Source organism: Lepidochelys kempii, chromosome 3 (assembly GCF_965140285.1).
Source record: "Lepidochelys kempii isolate rLepKem1 chromosome 3, rLepKem1.hap1, whole genome shotgun sequence".
NCBI lineage: Eukaryota > Metazoa > Chordata > Testudines > Cheloniidae > Lepidochelys > Lepidochelys kempii.
Genome location: NC_136382.1, coordinates 58,202,053 through 58,220,528, shown reverse-complemented (window position 1 = coordinate 58,220,528; position 18,476 = coordinate 58,202,053). Strand labels below are relative to the sequence as shown.

Below are 18,476 nucleotides of genomic sequence, written 5' to 3'. Positions count from 1 at the left end.
ATGGGTCGGTATGTACTAAGATAATGGAATGTTTGCAATAGAAATTTTAAGGTACACAGCAAAAACCAAACCAAGCCAAGCCAGGAGACTATAGAACAATCAACCAATCAAATTCTACAATACTTTCCAATCTACCATTATTCTTTTATTCAAATATCTTCCTTTGTGGGTAGAAATAAATAAAGCACTGAACATTTTGTTACCAAAGACAAAGTAAAATAAGGTAAGGAAGGAAATCCAAGATTCTGAATTATGATAAACTCATTATTTGATACCTTGCTCTACACTGCTGCTTCTTACTGGAACTTGCGGAAGCTGTCTTCCCCTACGACTGCTGAATGATGTGTCTGCAGGAGGTGACTGAGTTGGACTTCCTTGTTGGTGTATTCTGCAGATGGAATGAAGATAAAATAAAATAATCCAAATAAAATCTGAATCAATACATTTTGAGTGGTAAAGATAATGCCTATATTAAAATGCGTATATGGAAGATGCAGAAATTTTATGTATGCTATACTGTCCTATTCATACAGTCCTCAATGCCTGGAGAGTTAACAGTGCTTCATCTTTAGTTTCTCTAACTGTCTTCAACTCAGGAAAAATATTTTCAAGCTCCAAATTATTCAATGTTTCTAGACAGGAACTGCAAATGGCAGACAGGAGTCTAAGGGCCTGGTTCACCATTGTCTCTCACCTTGTATAGTCATTTCCACCAATGCAAAGGGGTGTAAAATACTACCATTCTGATTGGTAACATTTTATACTCAGTTTTCATTAGTGTCAAACTTAACATGGTGCAGGGCAACAGACAATTAAGTTGCAAGTATCTAATGTTAGAGGTAAAGTGGCTTTTCTGAGCATTTCTTTTGAAGTGTAGTTGTTTATTGGCACCGCTTCTGTTAATTTTTGTAGTGTGTGTATTTGGTAATAGGTGTAAATTCTTAGAGCAGTTCCACAGAACTTTAATACTCTTACCCAAGTAGATATTCTAAATTCATTTGTTTTGACTGTGTGGAAAGATGAATTTAACTCGCATAATTTCTAAATAGGTTGGCTTCTTTTAGACACATTGAGTTTAGCAGATTAACACACCAGATATCTGTGAAATTCAAGTAAATTTACATATAAAATTCCTAAGGCCATTGTTGGTAACCTGGAATACTATAGCTAAAATACATAGATGAGAAAAAGCTTGATTACTGACAAGGCCTAATTGTTAAACTTCATTGCCAGGTACAGTATTATATTTTCTAAATATGTTACATTTATCTAATACATTAAAGTTACACATAATTTCTCAAATTTTGCTATTATCTGAAAAAAATTAATACAAATTAAACAAATTACAGATGGTGACCTTTAGCATTTCATAGGCAAAATGACTCTCTCTTAACTTGCTGCTGTAAAGCAAGAGTTAATTGTGTGGAAATTGTTTGTGTGCTATTTACAGCACATTTTCAAAATGAAATATTTTGCATGTTTTCATATGAGTACATAAACAAAACAATGGAAGGACAAAACAGTCAAATTTTAACTCTCATGTTCCATAATTATATAATTCAACAGTCAAAAGCACCATCTAGACAGTGAAGATAGACGGAGTAGAGGATATGGGAGAAGTGTAAGTACCATGGAGAAAGGATTATAGTACCGTGCTAGAAAGAGTGAATGCACCGTATATACTCGGGAAAGTACAACACCACAGTGACATCTGGGAGGTAGGACATGAATGCTGTGCTGTACATTTAATAGGAACCTTGTCAGAAGTGGAGAAGGTGGCGCCGACCCTCCTGGAACTAGATGATGTACAGAGCATAATGGTCTGATACTAGAATGCTCACTCGACCTTGAGCGAGTGTGATGTTTTCCCCTAATGACTGGCTGCTCAGTTGTTCTTGGGGTTGGAAGTCCCCTTCTAGAAAGACATGGTAGCAGAACCCTAAAACATTAGGGCCAAAAAGAAATTTTTCAGTCATTAGCTCCACATAAGCTTCCCCATGCCTCCCTCCACCAGTGAAAGCAACCGAAAGCCTGTTTAATAAGACACATGCTCACATTTTCAGACTCTGAAAAAATTATTAATTCAACCTACAACTCTGTTTTCAAAATGATAAACAGAAAAACCCCCACTTCAGATACCTATGTCATGTAAACCTGTAGTTCATAAATTGCATTGAATTTAACAGCTGGTTGGCGAAAAATATTAGCTTCATCTTCAGTTACTTTAACCATAGCAAATGAGGACTAATGCACATCTGGAAAATACTCTGAAATACCAGCATTACAGAAAAAAAATCAAAGCCTACTTTTAACCACAGTACACATGTTTTCAAAATGCACATTTTTATTGGTGTTAAAATTTTACCTGAATTCTCATGAAGGCCCCAGTTCAGTAAGGTACCTAAGCACATGTATAATCTCACTAGCTAGCCTCTTGGGGACAACTCATGTGCTTAAAATTAGATATGTGCTGAAGTATCTTGCTGAACTGGGGTCTAAATTAGAGATACAATTCTGCAGGATTAATAACGAAAACTGTATTAAAGTAAAAATGCAGTACAGTTTATTAGTGGCCTCAGTACAACAATGTAAAGTTAAATATAATCACCTGAACTAATATGAGTAAGTAAGTGAATAAAATAAACTTTTAAATTAAATTAACAAGTTGTGACTTTTTAATTCTTTTCTGCTTTTCACAACTGTGTGACAGTCCATAAAATGCATTGTTGTTTAGGACACTTTTGAATTGAGTCTTCTCACTACTTCTGTTTACAATATTTTTTTGGTTTGTTTATTTTTTTAGATTTCTAGACTACAGCTGCAGGCCCCCATTCATAAGTTAAAAATCCCAACATAAGCAAAGGACTGCCCATGCACCCGCCCACTCCCAATACCCACTTACCTGTTTCCCTTTTATTTCTGGTGGAACCCTATATCCTAATAATCTTTTTAGGACTAGAATTTTTTGCTATTATTTATGTAGTTCCAAAATGTACTATACTATTTTACTTATAGTTTGGTTTTAGGGCCACCTCTAGAGAAACAATATATTTCATGGCAGCCCAGTTACAACTCCAACCACAGTTAACTTGAGTTGCACTTAAAGAAAGTATTCTGCTTCTTCATTATGTATGAAAAATAAAGTATATCCTCCCCAAAATTACCGCACCTGATCTGGGGTATAGAATGAATTTTCTGAGAATGTATGAGGTAAACTTAATTAAAAATCAGTCCTTTAAGTAGCTGAGTACCCACTGTAAAGATGGCCACGGCCTCCATTCACTTGTTCATCTTCACCTCTGTAAATCATAGAGGGCTACCACCTTTATGGAGGGTAGCTTGGCTTTATTTCCATTGGGAACAATAGGGGGCAATGCCCATTTTGTTAACAGAGGGTAGCCAGTGGCCTCCATCCCATTAAGTAAAATGGAAGCTGGCAGCCGTCTTTAATTATGTCTTTTATTGTTAACTTGAGGGGGGAAAAAAACCCATAATGTGTCTTTAAAAATCAGTTCAATCTAATATGGGTCCAAACACACTAAAATGCTTGAGTCATAATCAAAGAGACATGATGGGTAAGATAGTATCTTTTACTGGACCACCTGCTGTTAGTGAAAGAGACCAAGGTGAAGTGGCCAATTATCACTACTGCCATTATAGGACAAAAAAGGGGAGTAAGTGGGTTTCAGGTTGTTGAAATAAGCCATAAATCCAGTGTGTTTATTGAGTTCATGATTTATAGTTATGAATTTAAGTTCCTAGGCTCATGAAGGTTTTGCAGGTTTTCTTTTAGGCTAAGTACTGAGAGGTCAGATATGGAGTGATAGCTTTGTGAATGGGTGCTATGGCGTTTTATCATTTTTCAGTGAGTTCATTCAAGAGTATAGTGATTGTCTCATTTCACCGACATAGCTGTTACTGGGGCATTTAGTGCACTAGATGAGGTATACCACGTGTTGTGATAGGCATGTGTAGATCTTGAAAGGTGTGTTGTCAGTAAGTATTGACTGTCATTGCTGTGGAGACATGTCTACAGGTTTTGCATCTGTTGTTCTGGCAGGGTCTGGTGCCACTTTGAGTTGGTGGGTTCTGTTCTGTGGGGAGCTTGGTTCTGATGATGAGCTTGGTATTAACTGGCCACTTCACCTTGAATGGTCTCTTACAATACGAATTAACTACTTATGCTAAACAATCTGTTCCAACTTGTATTTAGCTGTGACACTCTGAGTACCTTGCCCATACCTGAAAAAGAGCTCTGTGTAAGCTTGAAAGCTTGTCTCTCACCAGCAGAAGCTGGTCTAACGAAATATATTACCTCATCCACCTTGTTTCTCTAATATCCTGGGATCTGCACAGCTACAATAACACATTAATCATAATCAGATGCTTATTGCATGATGGAACAACAGGCCAGAGCTAAGGTTATTTGGATGACTGATTTGTGCATTTCTAGCCAGAGACTCTATCTGGTAGAAGCAGAAGCAGTGAAAGCAGATTGCTGCACCGTAAGGCAGGGAGTAAAATGAGGCCCTGCCATGGCCACACTTCCCCCCCGCCAGTACCCTGCTGGACCCAAAACTGAGCTGGGGAGACCCTCACACTGTGAACCCATGCAGTACCTTTCCTCCCTCCCACCATGTGGGCTGCAGAGAGGAGCCAGATATAAGAACATAAGATCAGACCAAGGGTCCATCTAGCCCATTATCCTATCTTCTGACAAGTGATCCATTCCCTGTCACCCATTCCCAGCTTCTGGCAAACAGAGACTAGGGACACCATCCCTGCCCATCCTGGCTAATAGCCACTGATGCACCTATTGTTCATTAATTTATCTAGTTCTTTTCTGAACCCTTAACAACATCCTCTGACAAAGAGTTCCACAGACTGACTGTGCATTGTGTAAAAAAAATACTTCCTTTTGTTTGTTTTAAACCTGCTGCCTATTAATTTCATTTGATGACCCCTAGTTCTTGTGTTATGAGGAGTAAATGACACTTCCTTATTTACTTTCTCCACACCAATCATGGTTTTATAGACCTCAATCATATTCCCCCTTAGTCGTCTCTTTTCCAAGCTGAAAAGTCACAGTCTTATTAATTTTTCTTCATACAGAAGCCATTCCACACCCCTAATAATTTTTGTTGCCCTTTTCTGAACCTTTTCCAATTCCAATATATCTTTTTTTGAGATGGGGAATGCACGCAGTATTCAAGATGTGGGCGTACCATGGATTTATATAGAGGCAATATGATATGTTCTGTCTTATTATCTATCTCTTTCTTAATGATTCCCAACATTCTGTTCACTGTTTTGACTGCTGCTGCACATTGACTGGATGTTTTCAGAGAACTATCCACAATGACTCCAAGATTTCTTTGTTGAGTGGTAACAGCTAATTTAGACCCCATCATTTTATATGTATAGTTGGGATTATGTTTTCCAGTGTGCATTACTTTGCATTTATCAACATTGAATTTCATCTGCCATTTTGTTGCCCGGTCACCCAGTTTTATTAAATCCCTTTGTAACTCTTCACAGTCTGCTTTACTCTTAACTATCTTGAGTAGTTTTGTATCATCTGCAAATTTTGCCACTTCACTGTTTACCCTTTTTTCCAGATCATTTATGAATTAAATAGGACTACAGACCCCTGCGGACACCACTATTTACTTCTCTCCATTCTGAAATCTGACCATTTATTTCTGCCCTTTGTTTCCTATCTTTTAACCAGTTACTGATCCAGGAGAGGACCTTCCATCTTATCCCATAACAGCTTACTTTGCTTAAGAACCTTTAGTGAGGGATCTTGTCAAAGGCTTTCTGAAAACCTAAGTACACTATATCCACTGGATCACCCATGTCCACATGCTTGTTGACCCCTTCAAAGAATTCTAGTAGATTGGTGAGGCATGATTTCCCTTTACAAAAATCATGCTGAATCTTCCCCCAACAAATTGTGTTCTTTACTATAGTTTCAACCAATTTGCCTAGTACCGAAGTTAGGCTCACTGCCTGTAATTGCTGGGCTCACCTCTGGAGCCTTTTTAAAAAATTGGAGTCACATTAGCTATCCTCCAGTCACCTGGCACAGAAGCTGATTTAAATGGCTAGTTACATACCACGGTTAGTCGTTCTGCAATTTCACATTTCAGTTCCTTCAGAAGTCTTGAATGAATAGCATCTGGTCCTGATGACTTATTACTGTTTAATTTATCAATTTGTTCCCAAACCTCCTCTAATAACACCTCAATCAGGAGACAGAAACTCCACCGGAGGGAGCAGGGACCTTTGGACCTCTGGACATTCCAGTCACCACTGTAGAATACACTATGATTTTCTCTGCCCTGTTCTGATTGGCTGTTTGCTCCAACCCTCCCTCTCTCCTCACTTCTCACCATCCCTTCCCTTCAGCTTCATTCTGCATCTGTCCCTCCTCCTGTTCCCTTTTCTGCCCTCCTTACCAATTCCTTCCCCTTTCTTTACATTTAGCTGCTCCCCTCCTAAATAACCCTCTCCCCGCAAAAAAAATAATTGTGGAACTAGTATCCCATTTGCTGCCATCACATTGATCACTCTGCTTGTATGTTATACCCCTTCCCCCGCTCTGTGTCTGTCTGTCTTGGACTATAATAGGTCATTATTTCCTCGTAATCCCGAATTTGTCGGTATCCCTCTGTTTTCTCTCATCTTATACTTAATTTGAAAGCACATGTTTGTACAGTGCAATGGGATCCTACTGGGGCTCCTAGGTGCTTCAATAATATAAATAATAAATTATTAATTATTATTATTATTATTAAGGCTTCCAGATACTTTCCATTATATGACTTTGTTTTCAGTTGCTTATAACTTGGCCAAATTCTATCACTTCAGTTGAAATCTTCCATGCCAGGTTACTGCCTCAATATTTTTTTTGAAAATTTCAGACAAAATATGTTAGCCATTTCTGAGAATAAGGCTAGGGAAAAATAAATTGGTCTGACAATGTTAAAAGTACTGGAAACCTTTGAGATGCTCTAGTGCCTTTGCAACAGGGGTGCAGAAAAGAAGGACTTGGACAAGTTGGAAGGGATGGGGCAGGAGAGGTCACACTTGGGGAAGAGTCTGCACCCACCATAGCACTTTCCCTCTAGAGCCTGGAATGGAACACAAAATTCCTGGGTTTCACTATTGCTCTGATATCAGCAAATATTTATAAAACCTACTGGTAATGTGTCCCATCCCCCCTCTCTTGCAGGGGCAGACAACCCACTATTGCTATCAATTACTCCATTAGCACAAGAGATGAAGGTTTGAGCAGAGGATCTAAAGGTTCCAGTCCTGCTGCTGACCCCTGTGGGTGTCAATGTGGTGCTACATGATGGAATTTATCTTTTTTTCAGTGTGCTTTTTTTTAAAATATAAGAAATCACACACTTAAAAACCACATTAAAAGAATATTGTTAAGGTTACAAAGCCAAGCACTCAAAAGTTAGGAAAACAGTATTTTATTACGTGTACATATACTACTTTTTGCAAAGGATACCTTAGCCCGTAAACTCCAAAGACCTCATGGGCAAAGCATTTAGTTTGTTGTTTTTGTGGCATTTAGCATCTCTCTTAAAGCTTATTTTGTCTTTTGTACCAACAACTATATTACCAATCTCCTATTTCATTTATGGTTAGAGAGAGGTTTCAGACATTTGAAACAGAAGTGGATTCAATCCCAGTCAGGATCGTGAGGTGCACTCATGATGGTGCTGAGGATAATGGAACTTTTTGTCATTCCCAGCATGCTGCCTGGCTCTTAAACTATATTACTGCATCTGACCTTGGAGACTAACCTAGAAGTTATCTAATGGCATCAGTGCTTAATTTGTAATGAACAAGGTGCTGGGGCTCAAGCAATGAGGTGCTGGGGCTCAAGCAATTTTTTTTACTTTCATAACTGACGCAGCAAGCCCAGAGGTGCTGGGGCTCAGCCCCGGCAAGCCTTGGCACAAATGAAGCACTGAATAGCATTAGCAAGAAAACCTTTAATCCCTGTCAACTACTGTAACACAGCTGACTGATGTTTCATCAGGTGCTGATCTGTTGAGATACCCTAATACACACAGGAATTAAGCCATGTATAAAATGTCAAAGGGTGGTTATACCGAATGCTGTAAGAGGTAGGATTCTGGACATCCTGTTACAATTGCTGATTAATGGGAATACTTGATAGAGTGCAATTTGGACAATAAGTGCCTCTTGCTTTCACTCAATCTTTACTTTGTCTTTTTTAAGCAACTTTTAGATCAGCAAGGTCTGAGCAATTGTAATTGACCTTCTGACAGAAAACGGTTGGCCCTGAGGAAACTATTTCTATCCCAGCTACAGATCTTGGTGTCAATCATGATGGAAATTAGGAGACTGTGTTGGTACTGGCTGCCTGAACTGTGGTGGGGGCAGGCAGGCTGAGCTGATTTGAAGATAATCCTCTGGAATTCCCCAGCCTGGTTCTCTTGTGGTGGAGAAAAGAGGATGCCTCGAGGAGGACTGGTCTAGTGCAGTATTTGCTATTGGACGAGCATGAATTATCTAGCATATTCACCAAGCTACCTGATGGTACTGTTGTGGTATTAAGCATATGATGAAGCAATAAATCAGAGCACTCAGTCCTGTGTAGACGTCTTTGTACTGAATGTCTAAATTAGTTGATTATTTCGCTAAAAGCAGATAAATACACCATAGTGCAGGTGACAGATTCCCTATAATGACAAGATGCACCATTAAGAAGCAAAAGGGAGAGGCACATTTCACCATTCCCTGGGCTGCTGCTGTTTCTGCAGCCCAGGTTCCCTCTCCTGGGGCATTATGAGAAAGAGGAACTGTATATCTTCAACTAGGAAGTAAAGGAATACTTAGTGACATGGATGCTTTTTAAAAGGTAAAGAAATATTTTAAGAGCTCCACAGTGGTTTTTATAATCTTCCTGACCTTCCCTAATAACAAATGCCACATTACTAAAAAATAGCACTCAGACATTTTAAGTGGTGATTGTTGTCACTATAAGGAGACTGACTACTGGATAATTGGAAGGGATTCTAACACAAGAGAGGCCACACACATGACACTGCAGTACCAAGCTATAAATCCATTAAATCCTGTATATATAAATCAGTGCAAAGCTATTATATATGTCACAGATGTATCCAGTCTCAAATTTCTCACAAAAACATAAAAGAAGACTAACTAAATGTGTAAGCATTTTATGTTTCCTGTGTTTTGTGCAAGTGCTATCAAAACTTTAAAGGGGTCAGTAAAGTTTGGATCTCAGATGTAGGTTAATTCCTTATTGGGAGAAAAATAGCTTGTTGTAGACATAGAATACCCTATATCTTAATGTAATATAATTACAAGTGTGTTCATTCTTAGAATGCAAAAGCAGAGTGCATTTTATAAGCTTACATTTGTAGCTTTCAGACATCCAGCAAAATACACCAGATTCACATTCTCTGCAAAATAGTTTCTCTCCAGCTGAAACAGTTGCAAATCCCAAGTGATCAAAAATCATGAGTCAGACCCACCGCCCCCAATCATGAGATTAGCATACAAATCATTAGATGTTTTAAAATCAGTTGCAGGGTGGGGGGGCAGGAGAGGAGGTTGTTTTGTGTTATGATTTTTGATCCTTTAGAAGGAAGAGGCCCACGCTCAATCTGTGTATGATCATTTCAGTTGAAAATCACCCTTAAATACACACACAGAAATACAGGCCTTCCCAATGGCTAGTGCAGAGAGGGAGTTCATTTGCCCTGTCCAATTCCCTGTGGTGATAGCAAAAGTCATACTATCTCCACCCCATTCCCTTAGCTACATCCTATCTCTCTTTACTCCCATTACACCTCCTTGACCACTCACATCTCCCTCTCCATGCTCCCTTAGATTGTCTTCTCCCCGACATGGCTCCTATGGTCATTTGCTCACTCTGCATAGTATCCTTCCCTTTCCTTTTCTCTCCTTCCTCTCTGGCACCCTTTATTCCCCCCATAACCTAAGTCTCCATCATTTCTCCCACAGTGTCTTTCCTCCCAGTTTTCTGTCAGTTTCTTAACCATACATCATAAGAGATGGCCATCTTCCCTGAGGGCAATCTGGCTTCAGTCCAATCGAGAGCCATGGGAAATGATAGCGATCACTACTAATTTCTGTACTTACTCTTGAAGGTTGTTTTTTTTTTTTAAAAAAAAAGCATGGGCAAAATTCTTTTTCTTTCTTACAATACATGACACACATTTTTCCCACTGTAAAATATATAAATACCCTCTTTTAAAGCACAAACATATAAAGCACAAGGCTACAGCAAAAATGACTGAAATTTGAAATTTAGCAAGGCCATCCTATTCACTAAGGGTCGTATGATTTGTCTATCTTCAGGGGAAAACCAAAACTCAACTTATAAGCATATAAGCAAGTTCTGAGTAGGCACAGTGGCATCCATTAAGTTTTTTAGCACAGCATAATAATGCACTGAACCTTTTTCAAAACATAGTGTTAAATCCTGGCCTCACTGAAATTAATGTGAAAACTCCCATTGACTTAATTAGGGCCACGATATCATTTACAATGCTGGCACAGGAGCTGCTACTGGGACAGGAAAATTAAAACAAAATACAAAATAAAATTAAACAATAAAAAAAGCAAAAAACCTCCTACCTTTAGACTAAGCATAGAAAATCATAGGTATCGGGGAGGGTGGGGGGGAATTAAAGATTCAGTGGAATCTGCAATCTGTCTGCAATTTTTACTACATTATACAAATTATAAGCTTTTTGTTTGAAAACAAAATTAAATTTCTATCTTTTTTTCAATGCAGCTATTCACCTCTCATAGTGTAAATAGGGGTACTGCTGTCTAGCTGACCCAGCCTTACAGAAATCTGTCTCCAGCAACAGCGATATCTTACCCCTCTTTCACTATCTCATCAAGATGTGCACTTAAACCTAACTGGAACCAGTAGAATACTATCATTATTAAGCACATAAATTTCTTTTCCTTTCCATTTTTTTCTAAAATGAAGAACCTGGGTGCAAAACTCCTATATTATTATAGCATCAAAGGCGAAAGTTAAAATCACAATAAATTCACAGTAAAACTCAATAAAAGCAAAAGTTAAAGTTCCAGCAGCAATATTAAAACATTGCATAATTGCAAATTGTAGTATTTTCTATATACGTCTTTTAATATATTTCTAATTACAAGGTGAAATGGATACCTTAGAAAATAAAGGATGTACAGCATGTCCATAATAACATTGCTATTTGAGTGCAGCAATTCTTTAATTTTTGCAACTTCAATTGTGCAACTTTTATGTAATACTAAGATCATCTCTTTTGCAATTATTTATTGTTACCTTCACTTTTTGTACATAGATTTGTCTCATTGTCAAAATTATTTTTAAAATGTAAGAAACCAGGAAGAAATATCAGTGGTGAAGTACAATAACAAAGCAATCTTTCACTGCTTCAACATATTATACTTTTTGATCCAAATCCTGATCCTAGAGATCCAGTGCCAAAACTTACAGGACTTAACGGGTGAAGGATTTGAATCATTAAATTTACACAAAAGCGACTTTTGATCTTGGCCTATGGGTTTATCCATAAAGAAAGAAAGCCAGAAAACTTCTATACTATGACATAAAACATATGAGGCCAACATACCAGGCAATGACAGTTTTGTAACACAGATGTGAACTCATCAGTACTTTAAACTAAGGCAGCATGAATTTGTGTTAGTAATTTTATAAATTTAGTGTTTTACAGGTGGCATTTAAAGTAGCAGCAGGTGCACTGGAATTAATTTGACTCAGAGAGAAGGTTGCTGCATATTGTAGCATCAATCCTACCTTTCTGTTTCAGATGCGGAGTCTTTCCTAGTCTGTTTTTGGCTGTTATATCTTTCCACTTTTCTGGACTGCCTGTGAAATGAGATGTCAAAAAAATGAAAAAAGAAGAAAAGATACAGGAAATATGAAGAATAACGCTTTAATTATGTATTATAACGATAATGCAAAGTGGTTGACAGACAGAAAAGTGATAGCTATCTTTATGAATGGGCTGTTGAATTGGTAGTTTAAATCACAAGATCCTTTTCTATTATTGCATTAAATTAGCTCAGGTTTGCTGGTGTGATGGCAGTGGGCTGCCAAACAGGAGACCTCACTCAATGCTAGAGAAGAGAAAGATAATTAGTTCAGACTCTTGGGGTAGGTAACTAGTTGCATCACTTTTTAACAAGATTGCTCACAGGGTTAGAAACGAGCCCTCCAGTAGCTCCTAGGTCCTCCCTTGACAAGAAAATAGTGCTGTAAGAAGGAGCAGTTGCAGAAGGTACTGGGGAGTAATAGAACACTCAAATGTCAATCTGAAAAATGTTTTTAAATCACTTTTTCAAGTAACAAAGAAAACAAAATACTGTAATGAAGATCAAGTATAAATTACACTGCATAACAGTAAAACCTTGTCTTATATTTTACTGTACCAAGATTGCTAAAATGTTTGGAAAACTTCTATAACAATTCAATAATACTCTCTTTCTAACATATGTTAACTGGTTGGTATCAGAACATATGTCTGAACCCATTTTTGAAAAATATGTAATTGGGTCATGTAAATTTAGTTAGCTTCCTTAGACCTTTTCCATATCTATCTTTCACAAAGAGCCAGAAGAGAGCTGAGACTGAAATTTTGTTTGTTTCCCACTTTCCAACAGTCAGCTCTTCACCTGATTATGTAACATGCATTTGCTGGGCCGTATTTTAATTTGTCTATCTTAACCTAGCTGAAAGCTAGATCAGCTATTCCTTAAGCAGTAGAGGTGGTCTGATTTTCAGTGACCTTGCTATGGGCATTACACTAGTCACCTTTTGGGTGCTGGGAAAGAATTTTCCCATCACTGCTAGATTGGCCTGGGTGGTTTGTAGGACTTGGCTTCCTCTCAGCAGCTCAGGGAGCTGGTGGACAGGGTAGGTTGTAGGGTGCTCATGTTGTCACTATCTGACAAATGTCCACTGCAGGTACTTGTTCAATAGGGGGATCCTAATAAACCGGACTTGGAATTAGTATTAGTGAAGAGTGTCCCTTAAAGAAGATGAGGAAGAAGGCTGGGTGTCCCGCTATCTGGTAGGGAGATTTTCTCCACACCTTCAACCTTTGTGATGAGGAGAGCGCCTTAGGGTCCCAGCAACAGTACTGGGAGCAGGTTAAAAGTTTGGTGGTGGACACTGGTGAACTTTCACTGGATGAATTACTGCAGGATAGTTTCCCAGATGTGTTACTAAAGTTGCCATCATTAAAACATATTCCCAGTGTTTCACCTTTCTTCCTGTGATGCCCAGGTCAATGAATAGTCATTACAAGCCTGCAAAATTATGTAAATGACAACAGCTTTGCAGGAAAATTCTCCTGCATACTAGTACTATTCTTTGTATCTGACCTGGTTGTTATAATCTGTACAAAATAAAAATACTTCTGTGGGGAAGAATATGGAGATACCAGGGCAATTTCTGCACTGTTATAGCAATGTTATTGCGGACAGAATGTGGGTCATGAAGTTAAGAGTGACTTCTTGTTCTCATTCAAGACATTGCAGTGCGTGTCTGGGAAAATCACCAAATTCAGCTTTCTTGTCATTGATAAGCAACTTATATGGAAAGTTCAGTCTTGAAGGTAGAGAAGGTCTGGTGCTACTCTCACAGAGACCAGCGTCAATCAGGAATAACTTGCCTGAAGTCAGTGAATTACAACAGCATAAAACTGTTTACGTAGAGATTCGGGCCTTCTATGTGCAGGTTATCTCATTGCAGACTGTGGCACCATGAAAAGGACTGCCCCAGGAAGGGGGAAATACAGCTGAGCCCATGATAAAAATTATGGACTTGCAGTTGATAGCCAAATCGAGGACATAAAGATATCAACAGCTGATTTGTGGTCCCCTTTCATTAGAGTCAAAGGCAGAAATGTGACTGTACAATTTGATTGAATTGGGTACCATGAAGATATACAGTAAGTGGTATACATGATTGTACACCCCCATCTGTCTGTATCTAATCGTTGTCTCTTGTCTTATACATAGATTGTAAGCTGTTTGTGGGCAGGGACCATCTTTTTGTTCTGTGTTTGTACAGCGTCTAGCACAATGGGGTGCTGGTCCATGACTAGGGTTCTAAGTGACACTGTAATACAGAGGAGGAGGAGGAGGAGGAGGAGGCAAGCCCATTAACTGAAGAGTATTTTCAGTGCATGTTTTCACCATCATGCTGCAGAGATTGCGAATATATTATCAGGACTCTCTACATGGGCTCTGCATTTGTGGAACATGCTTTTCACTATTATTTATAATTCTTTGTTTGTGTCCATATTTACAAGTCAGATCCTGTTAATTTCTGTTGCCATACTGCAAGGTGCTCTCAAACATTTGTGTGAGAGACATTTTATAGGTTTATACGTTGCTTTTGTGGTGTTGTATGCATTTTTTACTCTATTACAGAATGAGGCCAGGAAACAACTGATATCCAGCTCTCTCTACAGGTTGTGGCCATCAGTGTTCCCTTAAATACATAAAGGTTAGTTGTCACAGGTATGTCTACACAGCATCTTGCAGTGAGTGGGGAGTAAGCCTCTCAGCCCTGGCCAAGAGGGCCACAACTTCAAAGCACTGTCTATACAGCTATTTTTAGACCATTAGTGCCAGCCACACTAACCCAAGTCTGTTGAGCCTGGAGCGCAACCTGCAACCGAGTCTGGAGCTGGATAATTTGCTCCAAAATCCTGTGTAAACATACCCTGAGAAATAACCAGTGTAGACCGCCATTCAAATGTGGTAAAAAAGGAGAGAGTGATTGTTTGCTCACTGTTGCACAAGGGATGCTGACAAACCCCAAATTCTATGTTTCACAGGAAATAGGACTGGAAGAGATGCACAAGGAATTGATGTTGATAAAATCAACTTCATGCACTAAGCTAGGCAGGTAAAATGCAGAAATAAAAGACAGATGAAAGAGCCATTTCAAGATTTGTATTTTAGACCTTGGTGAAAATGAGAAGAAACTCGGTGTCTGAACTGGAAATTGTGTACACAGACATTACAGCAAATTATAGCTAAAATAATTGATCACAGATGATTTTCATGTTCTCCTCAAGCTATTGTAATGTTTGATTAGTATTAAACCATTATATAGTATGTTTCACAGGTAGGAACAGAAAGGGGAAACACATCTTAAACAAAATAATTTTGCATGCATGAAAATCTTGTTAGCAGTTGTATTCTAGTGACTAAAAGCATGAAGGTTTTTACAAAAAATACTCTACAAAAATTAGTTAATTAACAGGTGTAATCCTGTTCCCCACCATGCTCTGTACTTTAAACTTCCATTGCATGTATTTTCCTTACATAATTCTTTTACTCCCCTATATGCAGCCAAATTTAAGGAGCATAAATCAGGAGATCTGTGTTAGTATTTAAGATTCTTTACAGATGCTGCAACTGTCTTTGAAGGCCCCAAAGCATGGAAGTATGCGTTTTTCGTTAAGTATGAGTAGCCCCATTGAGTTCAATTAGTTCAATGGGGCTACTCATTGGCTAGATTATCTCAGCCCTTAGAGGACTATGCAGCAGAGTAAGATCACCTTCCTCTTACTCCCAACTGGCCCTGCTCAGATTGTGACTATTACTGCCGGGGGAGTGGGAGTGCCCCCAGAATCAGTGCCTTATTCTCCTCACTACAAACAGGTGGGAAGAGAAGGACTGGGAATAGGAAGAGCTCTGGTTACACCTGTTTATGTGCTGGGCACACAGGCAGGAATGAGCTACTCCATGAAGAGGAGTGAAGAAACTTACTGCTTCCCAAGAGAGAGCAAGGGAAGAACTGAAACTGTCATAATTAGTTCTCTGGTCTGCTCCTGGGGGAGCACACCTTGAGTCACAATTCACTTTGTGCTTCCCCCTTGTTCTGGAGGGTAGTGATTTGTTGCTGCCCTTTTCCAACAGCAAATTATAATACCCCTCTCCTTATCTATGCAGACTCAACTGCTATGCCCAGCTCATGAGATGAATAAGTGGGAGCTGGGCACCCAATCTATGCTTTAATGCCTGTGCCCAATGTCCAGAGAGTGCACATAGGGGTGTATGGTGGGCACTTACTCCATGTTCAAATTTAGTCACTTAGTGCGCTATATATAAAGAGGTTAAATATGTTAGTATGAAAATACCAACAGCTATCATGTATATTTAGCTATAAAGAGAATGAAAAAGCATATTAAATAAAATATTTATAACAGAGCATGTTGTCAGGGAAGGAAATTGTTCACGGTTCATAAATTAGAATTTACTTGGAACTAAAATTTGATTTAATAAGGATACCTCTGTGTTGTTCCAGGTTTAGCACTTAGGTGGTTTATACTGTCTTGTTTTGGAATGCAAGACTCCAGCGTCCTTGTTCTTCACAAATTTTGGAAACATGGAAGTGAATTGGACAGAATGGACAGAAACAGAGAGATGGTCACATGCAGTGAAGATGGAGACATGCAGTCAAAATATATAAACCAATAGCATTCATGTACTAAGTACTGACCAAACTGCATTTCTGATGTTCCCTTTATTCATATGTTTAAAGGGGATATTTTACAAATCTGTAACACCATGGTAAGTACAAAAGTAAAACATCAGTGACTGAAAAATGTAAAATCTATATTGAACTACAGCATTGTAGCTCACCAATTGCCATTTTCCTTATTGAGAATAAATCTAAAAATTTGTCCATTAGAATAATAGATAAATGCTTCTTCCTCAATCCAAATGAAAATTCAAGTAGTATTTGAAAAAATAACATTTTAGTTTTAATTACTGACAAATTATCTTGATTAAAATCAAATAAATTCTGTTTGCATTTAAGAAAACTTTCCTAAATATCCATACTAAAATTACCAGATGTTTTGCTGGTGTGATAAATAACTGCTCAATAATCACACAAAGGCAGCAAACTGACCCAGCAAGAATATTTTAAAAAAATGTATTCTAATGATGGTCAAAATATGTCTCTTGTAATTTCCATACTATTTTCATTTTATGCTTAAACTCTTTTAACATATTTACAATTTATCCAGAACTTACAATTTGACTTAAATATAACTGTTCTGTCAGTTTTCACATGCAGGCCACTGTACAAAAGAGAACTTTTTTCCAGACTCGATACGTAGGTCTGGGTTTTTTTCCAGGTACCAAACTCAGTTATACAGAATAAATAAGATATCTAGTAATGCTTTATCGTATAACCTCAGCCTTTCAGCTATAATGTTAAATTAAGATGTTCATCTTTGACTGCTGAATGTGATTGCCAAACTGACTGAAAACTTATGTGGCTATTACTACTTATCCCTATATAATGAAAAGTGCAAGATTTGCTATAAGGCCATATCTCTAACTTTAGAAGACACAGTCGAATAATTTTCATAGTTTAAAATGTTTATTTTTTATTCTTCATTATTTGCAGACCCCTTTAAGAAATGGGAAAAAAATGTCCCCTACTCAGTTTGGATCTGATTCTACAAACTCATACATGAGTAAGTTTGCTCATACTAGTAGCCTCACTGATTACAATATGTGAACATAACACAGCATCGGCCGGTGTGCGAAGGGTTTGTTTCACCACTCGCGCCTCCTTGAGGTGGGGTGTGGCATGGCAGCTCTCTCTCCACTGCTGTGGTGGTCTGCCTCTTTCTGTGACTTGGCCCTCCAGCCAGGTCCCTTCAAAGTCTCTCCGCTTTCAGGATAGTCCATGAACAAAAGCCAAGGGGAACTAATAATATGATTTTGGCAATTAATTGATCTTTAAATATTCATGGTAAATAGGCCCAATGGCCTGTGATGGGATGTTAGATGGGGTGGGATCTGAGTTACTACAGAGAATTCTTTCCTGGGTGTCTGGCTGGTGAATCTTGCCCATATGCTCAGGGTTTAGCTGATTGCCATATTCGGGGTCAGGAAGGAATTTTCCTCCAGGGCAGATTGGAAGAGGCCCTGGAGGTTTTTCGCCTTCCTCTGTAGCATGGGGCACGGGTCACCTACTGGAGGATTCTCTGCTCCTTGAAGTCTTTAAGCCACAATTTGAGGACTTCAATAGCTCAGACATAGGTGAGAGGTTTTTTTGCAGGAGTGGGTGGGTGAGATTCTGTGGCCTGCGTTGTGCAGGAGGTCAGACTAGATGATCATAATGGTCCCTTCTGACCTTAATATCTATGGATCTGTGAATCTATGAAATCAACAGAGTTAGTAAAAGAGAGAGCAGGAAGTGCCTTCCTCTCAGGGTGTATTAGAATCAGGCCTTCTCTTCTCTCAAGTACAGATACTATACAGTACTATAACAAGTACAGATATAGTTAACATGTTTCTGACATATGCAGTGTAGTCGTAGCCATGTTGGTTACAGGATATTAGACAGACAAGGTGGGTGAGGT

At 38.6% G+C, this 18,476-nt stretch overlaps 1 protein-coding gene across 41 annotated transcripts in view; it reads right to left on the bottom strand.

The window, feature by feature from the left end:
* The window catches only part of RIMS1 (regulating synaptic membrane exocytosis 1), a 507,196-nt gene that overhangs the window by 130,024 nt on the left and 358,696 nt on the right, over positions 1-18,476 (bottom strand). For 21 of the 41 annotated variants that reach the window (XM_073336400.1, XM_073336430.1, XM_073336432.1 and 18 more), the window contains 3 exons: positions 11,870-11,941; positions 1,757-1,939; positions 276-388 (listed from right to left, as the gene is read on the bottom strand). In XM_073336400.1, the coding sequence (XP_073192501.1) occupies positions 276-388; positions 1,757-1,939; positions 11,870-11,941 (368 nt within the window). Of the gene's footprint in view, positions 1-275; positions 389-1,756; positions 1,940-11,869; positions 11,942-16,383; positions 16,462-18,476 lie in introns of those variants that run through there. The other 20 variants (XM_073336415.1, XM_073336434.1, XM_073336436.1 and 17 more) reach the window with 5 other exon arrangements.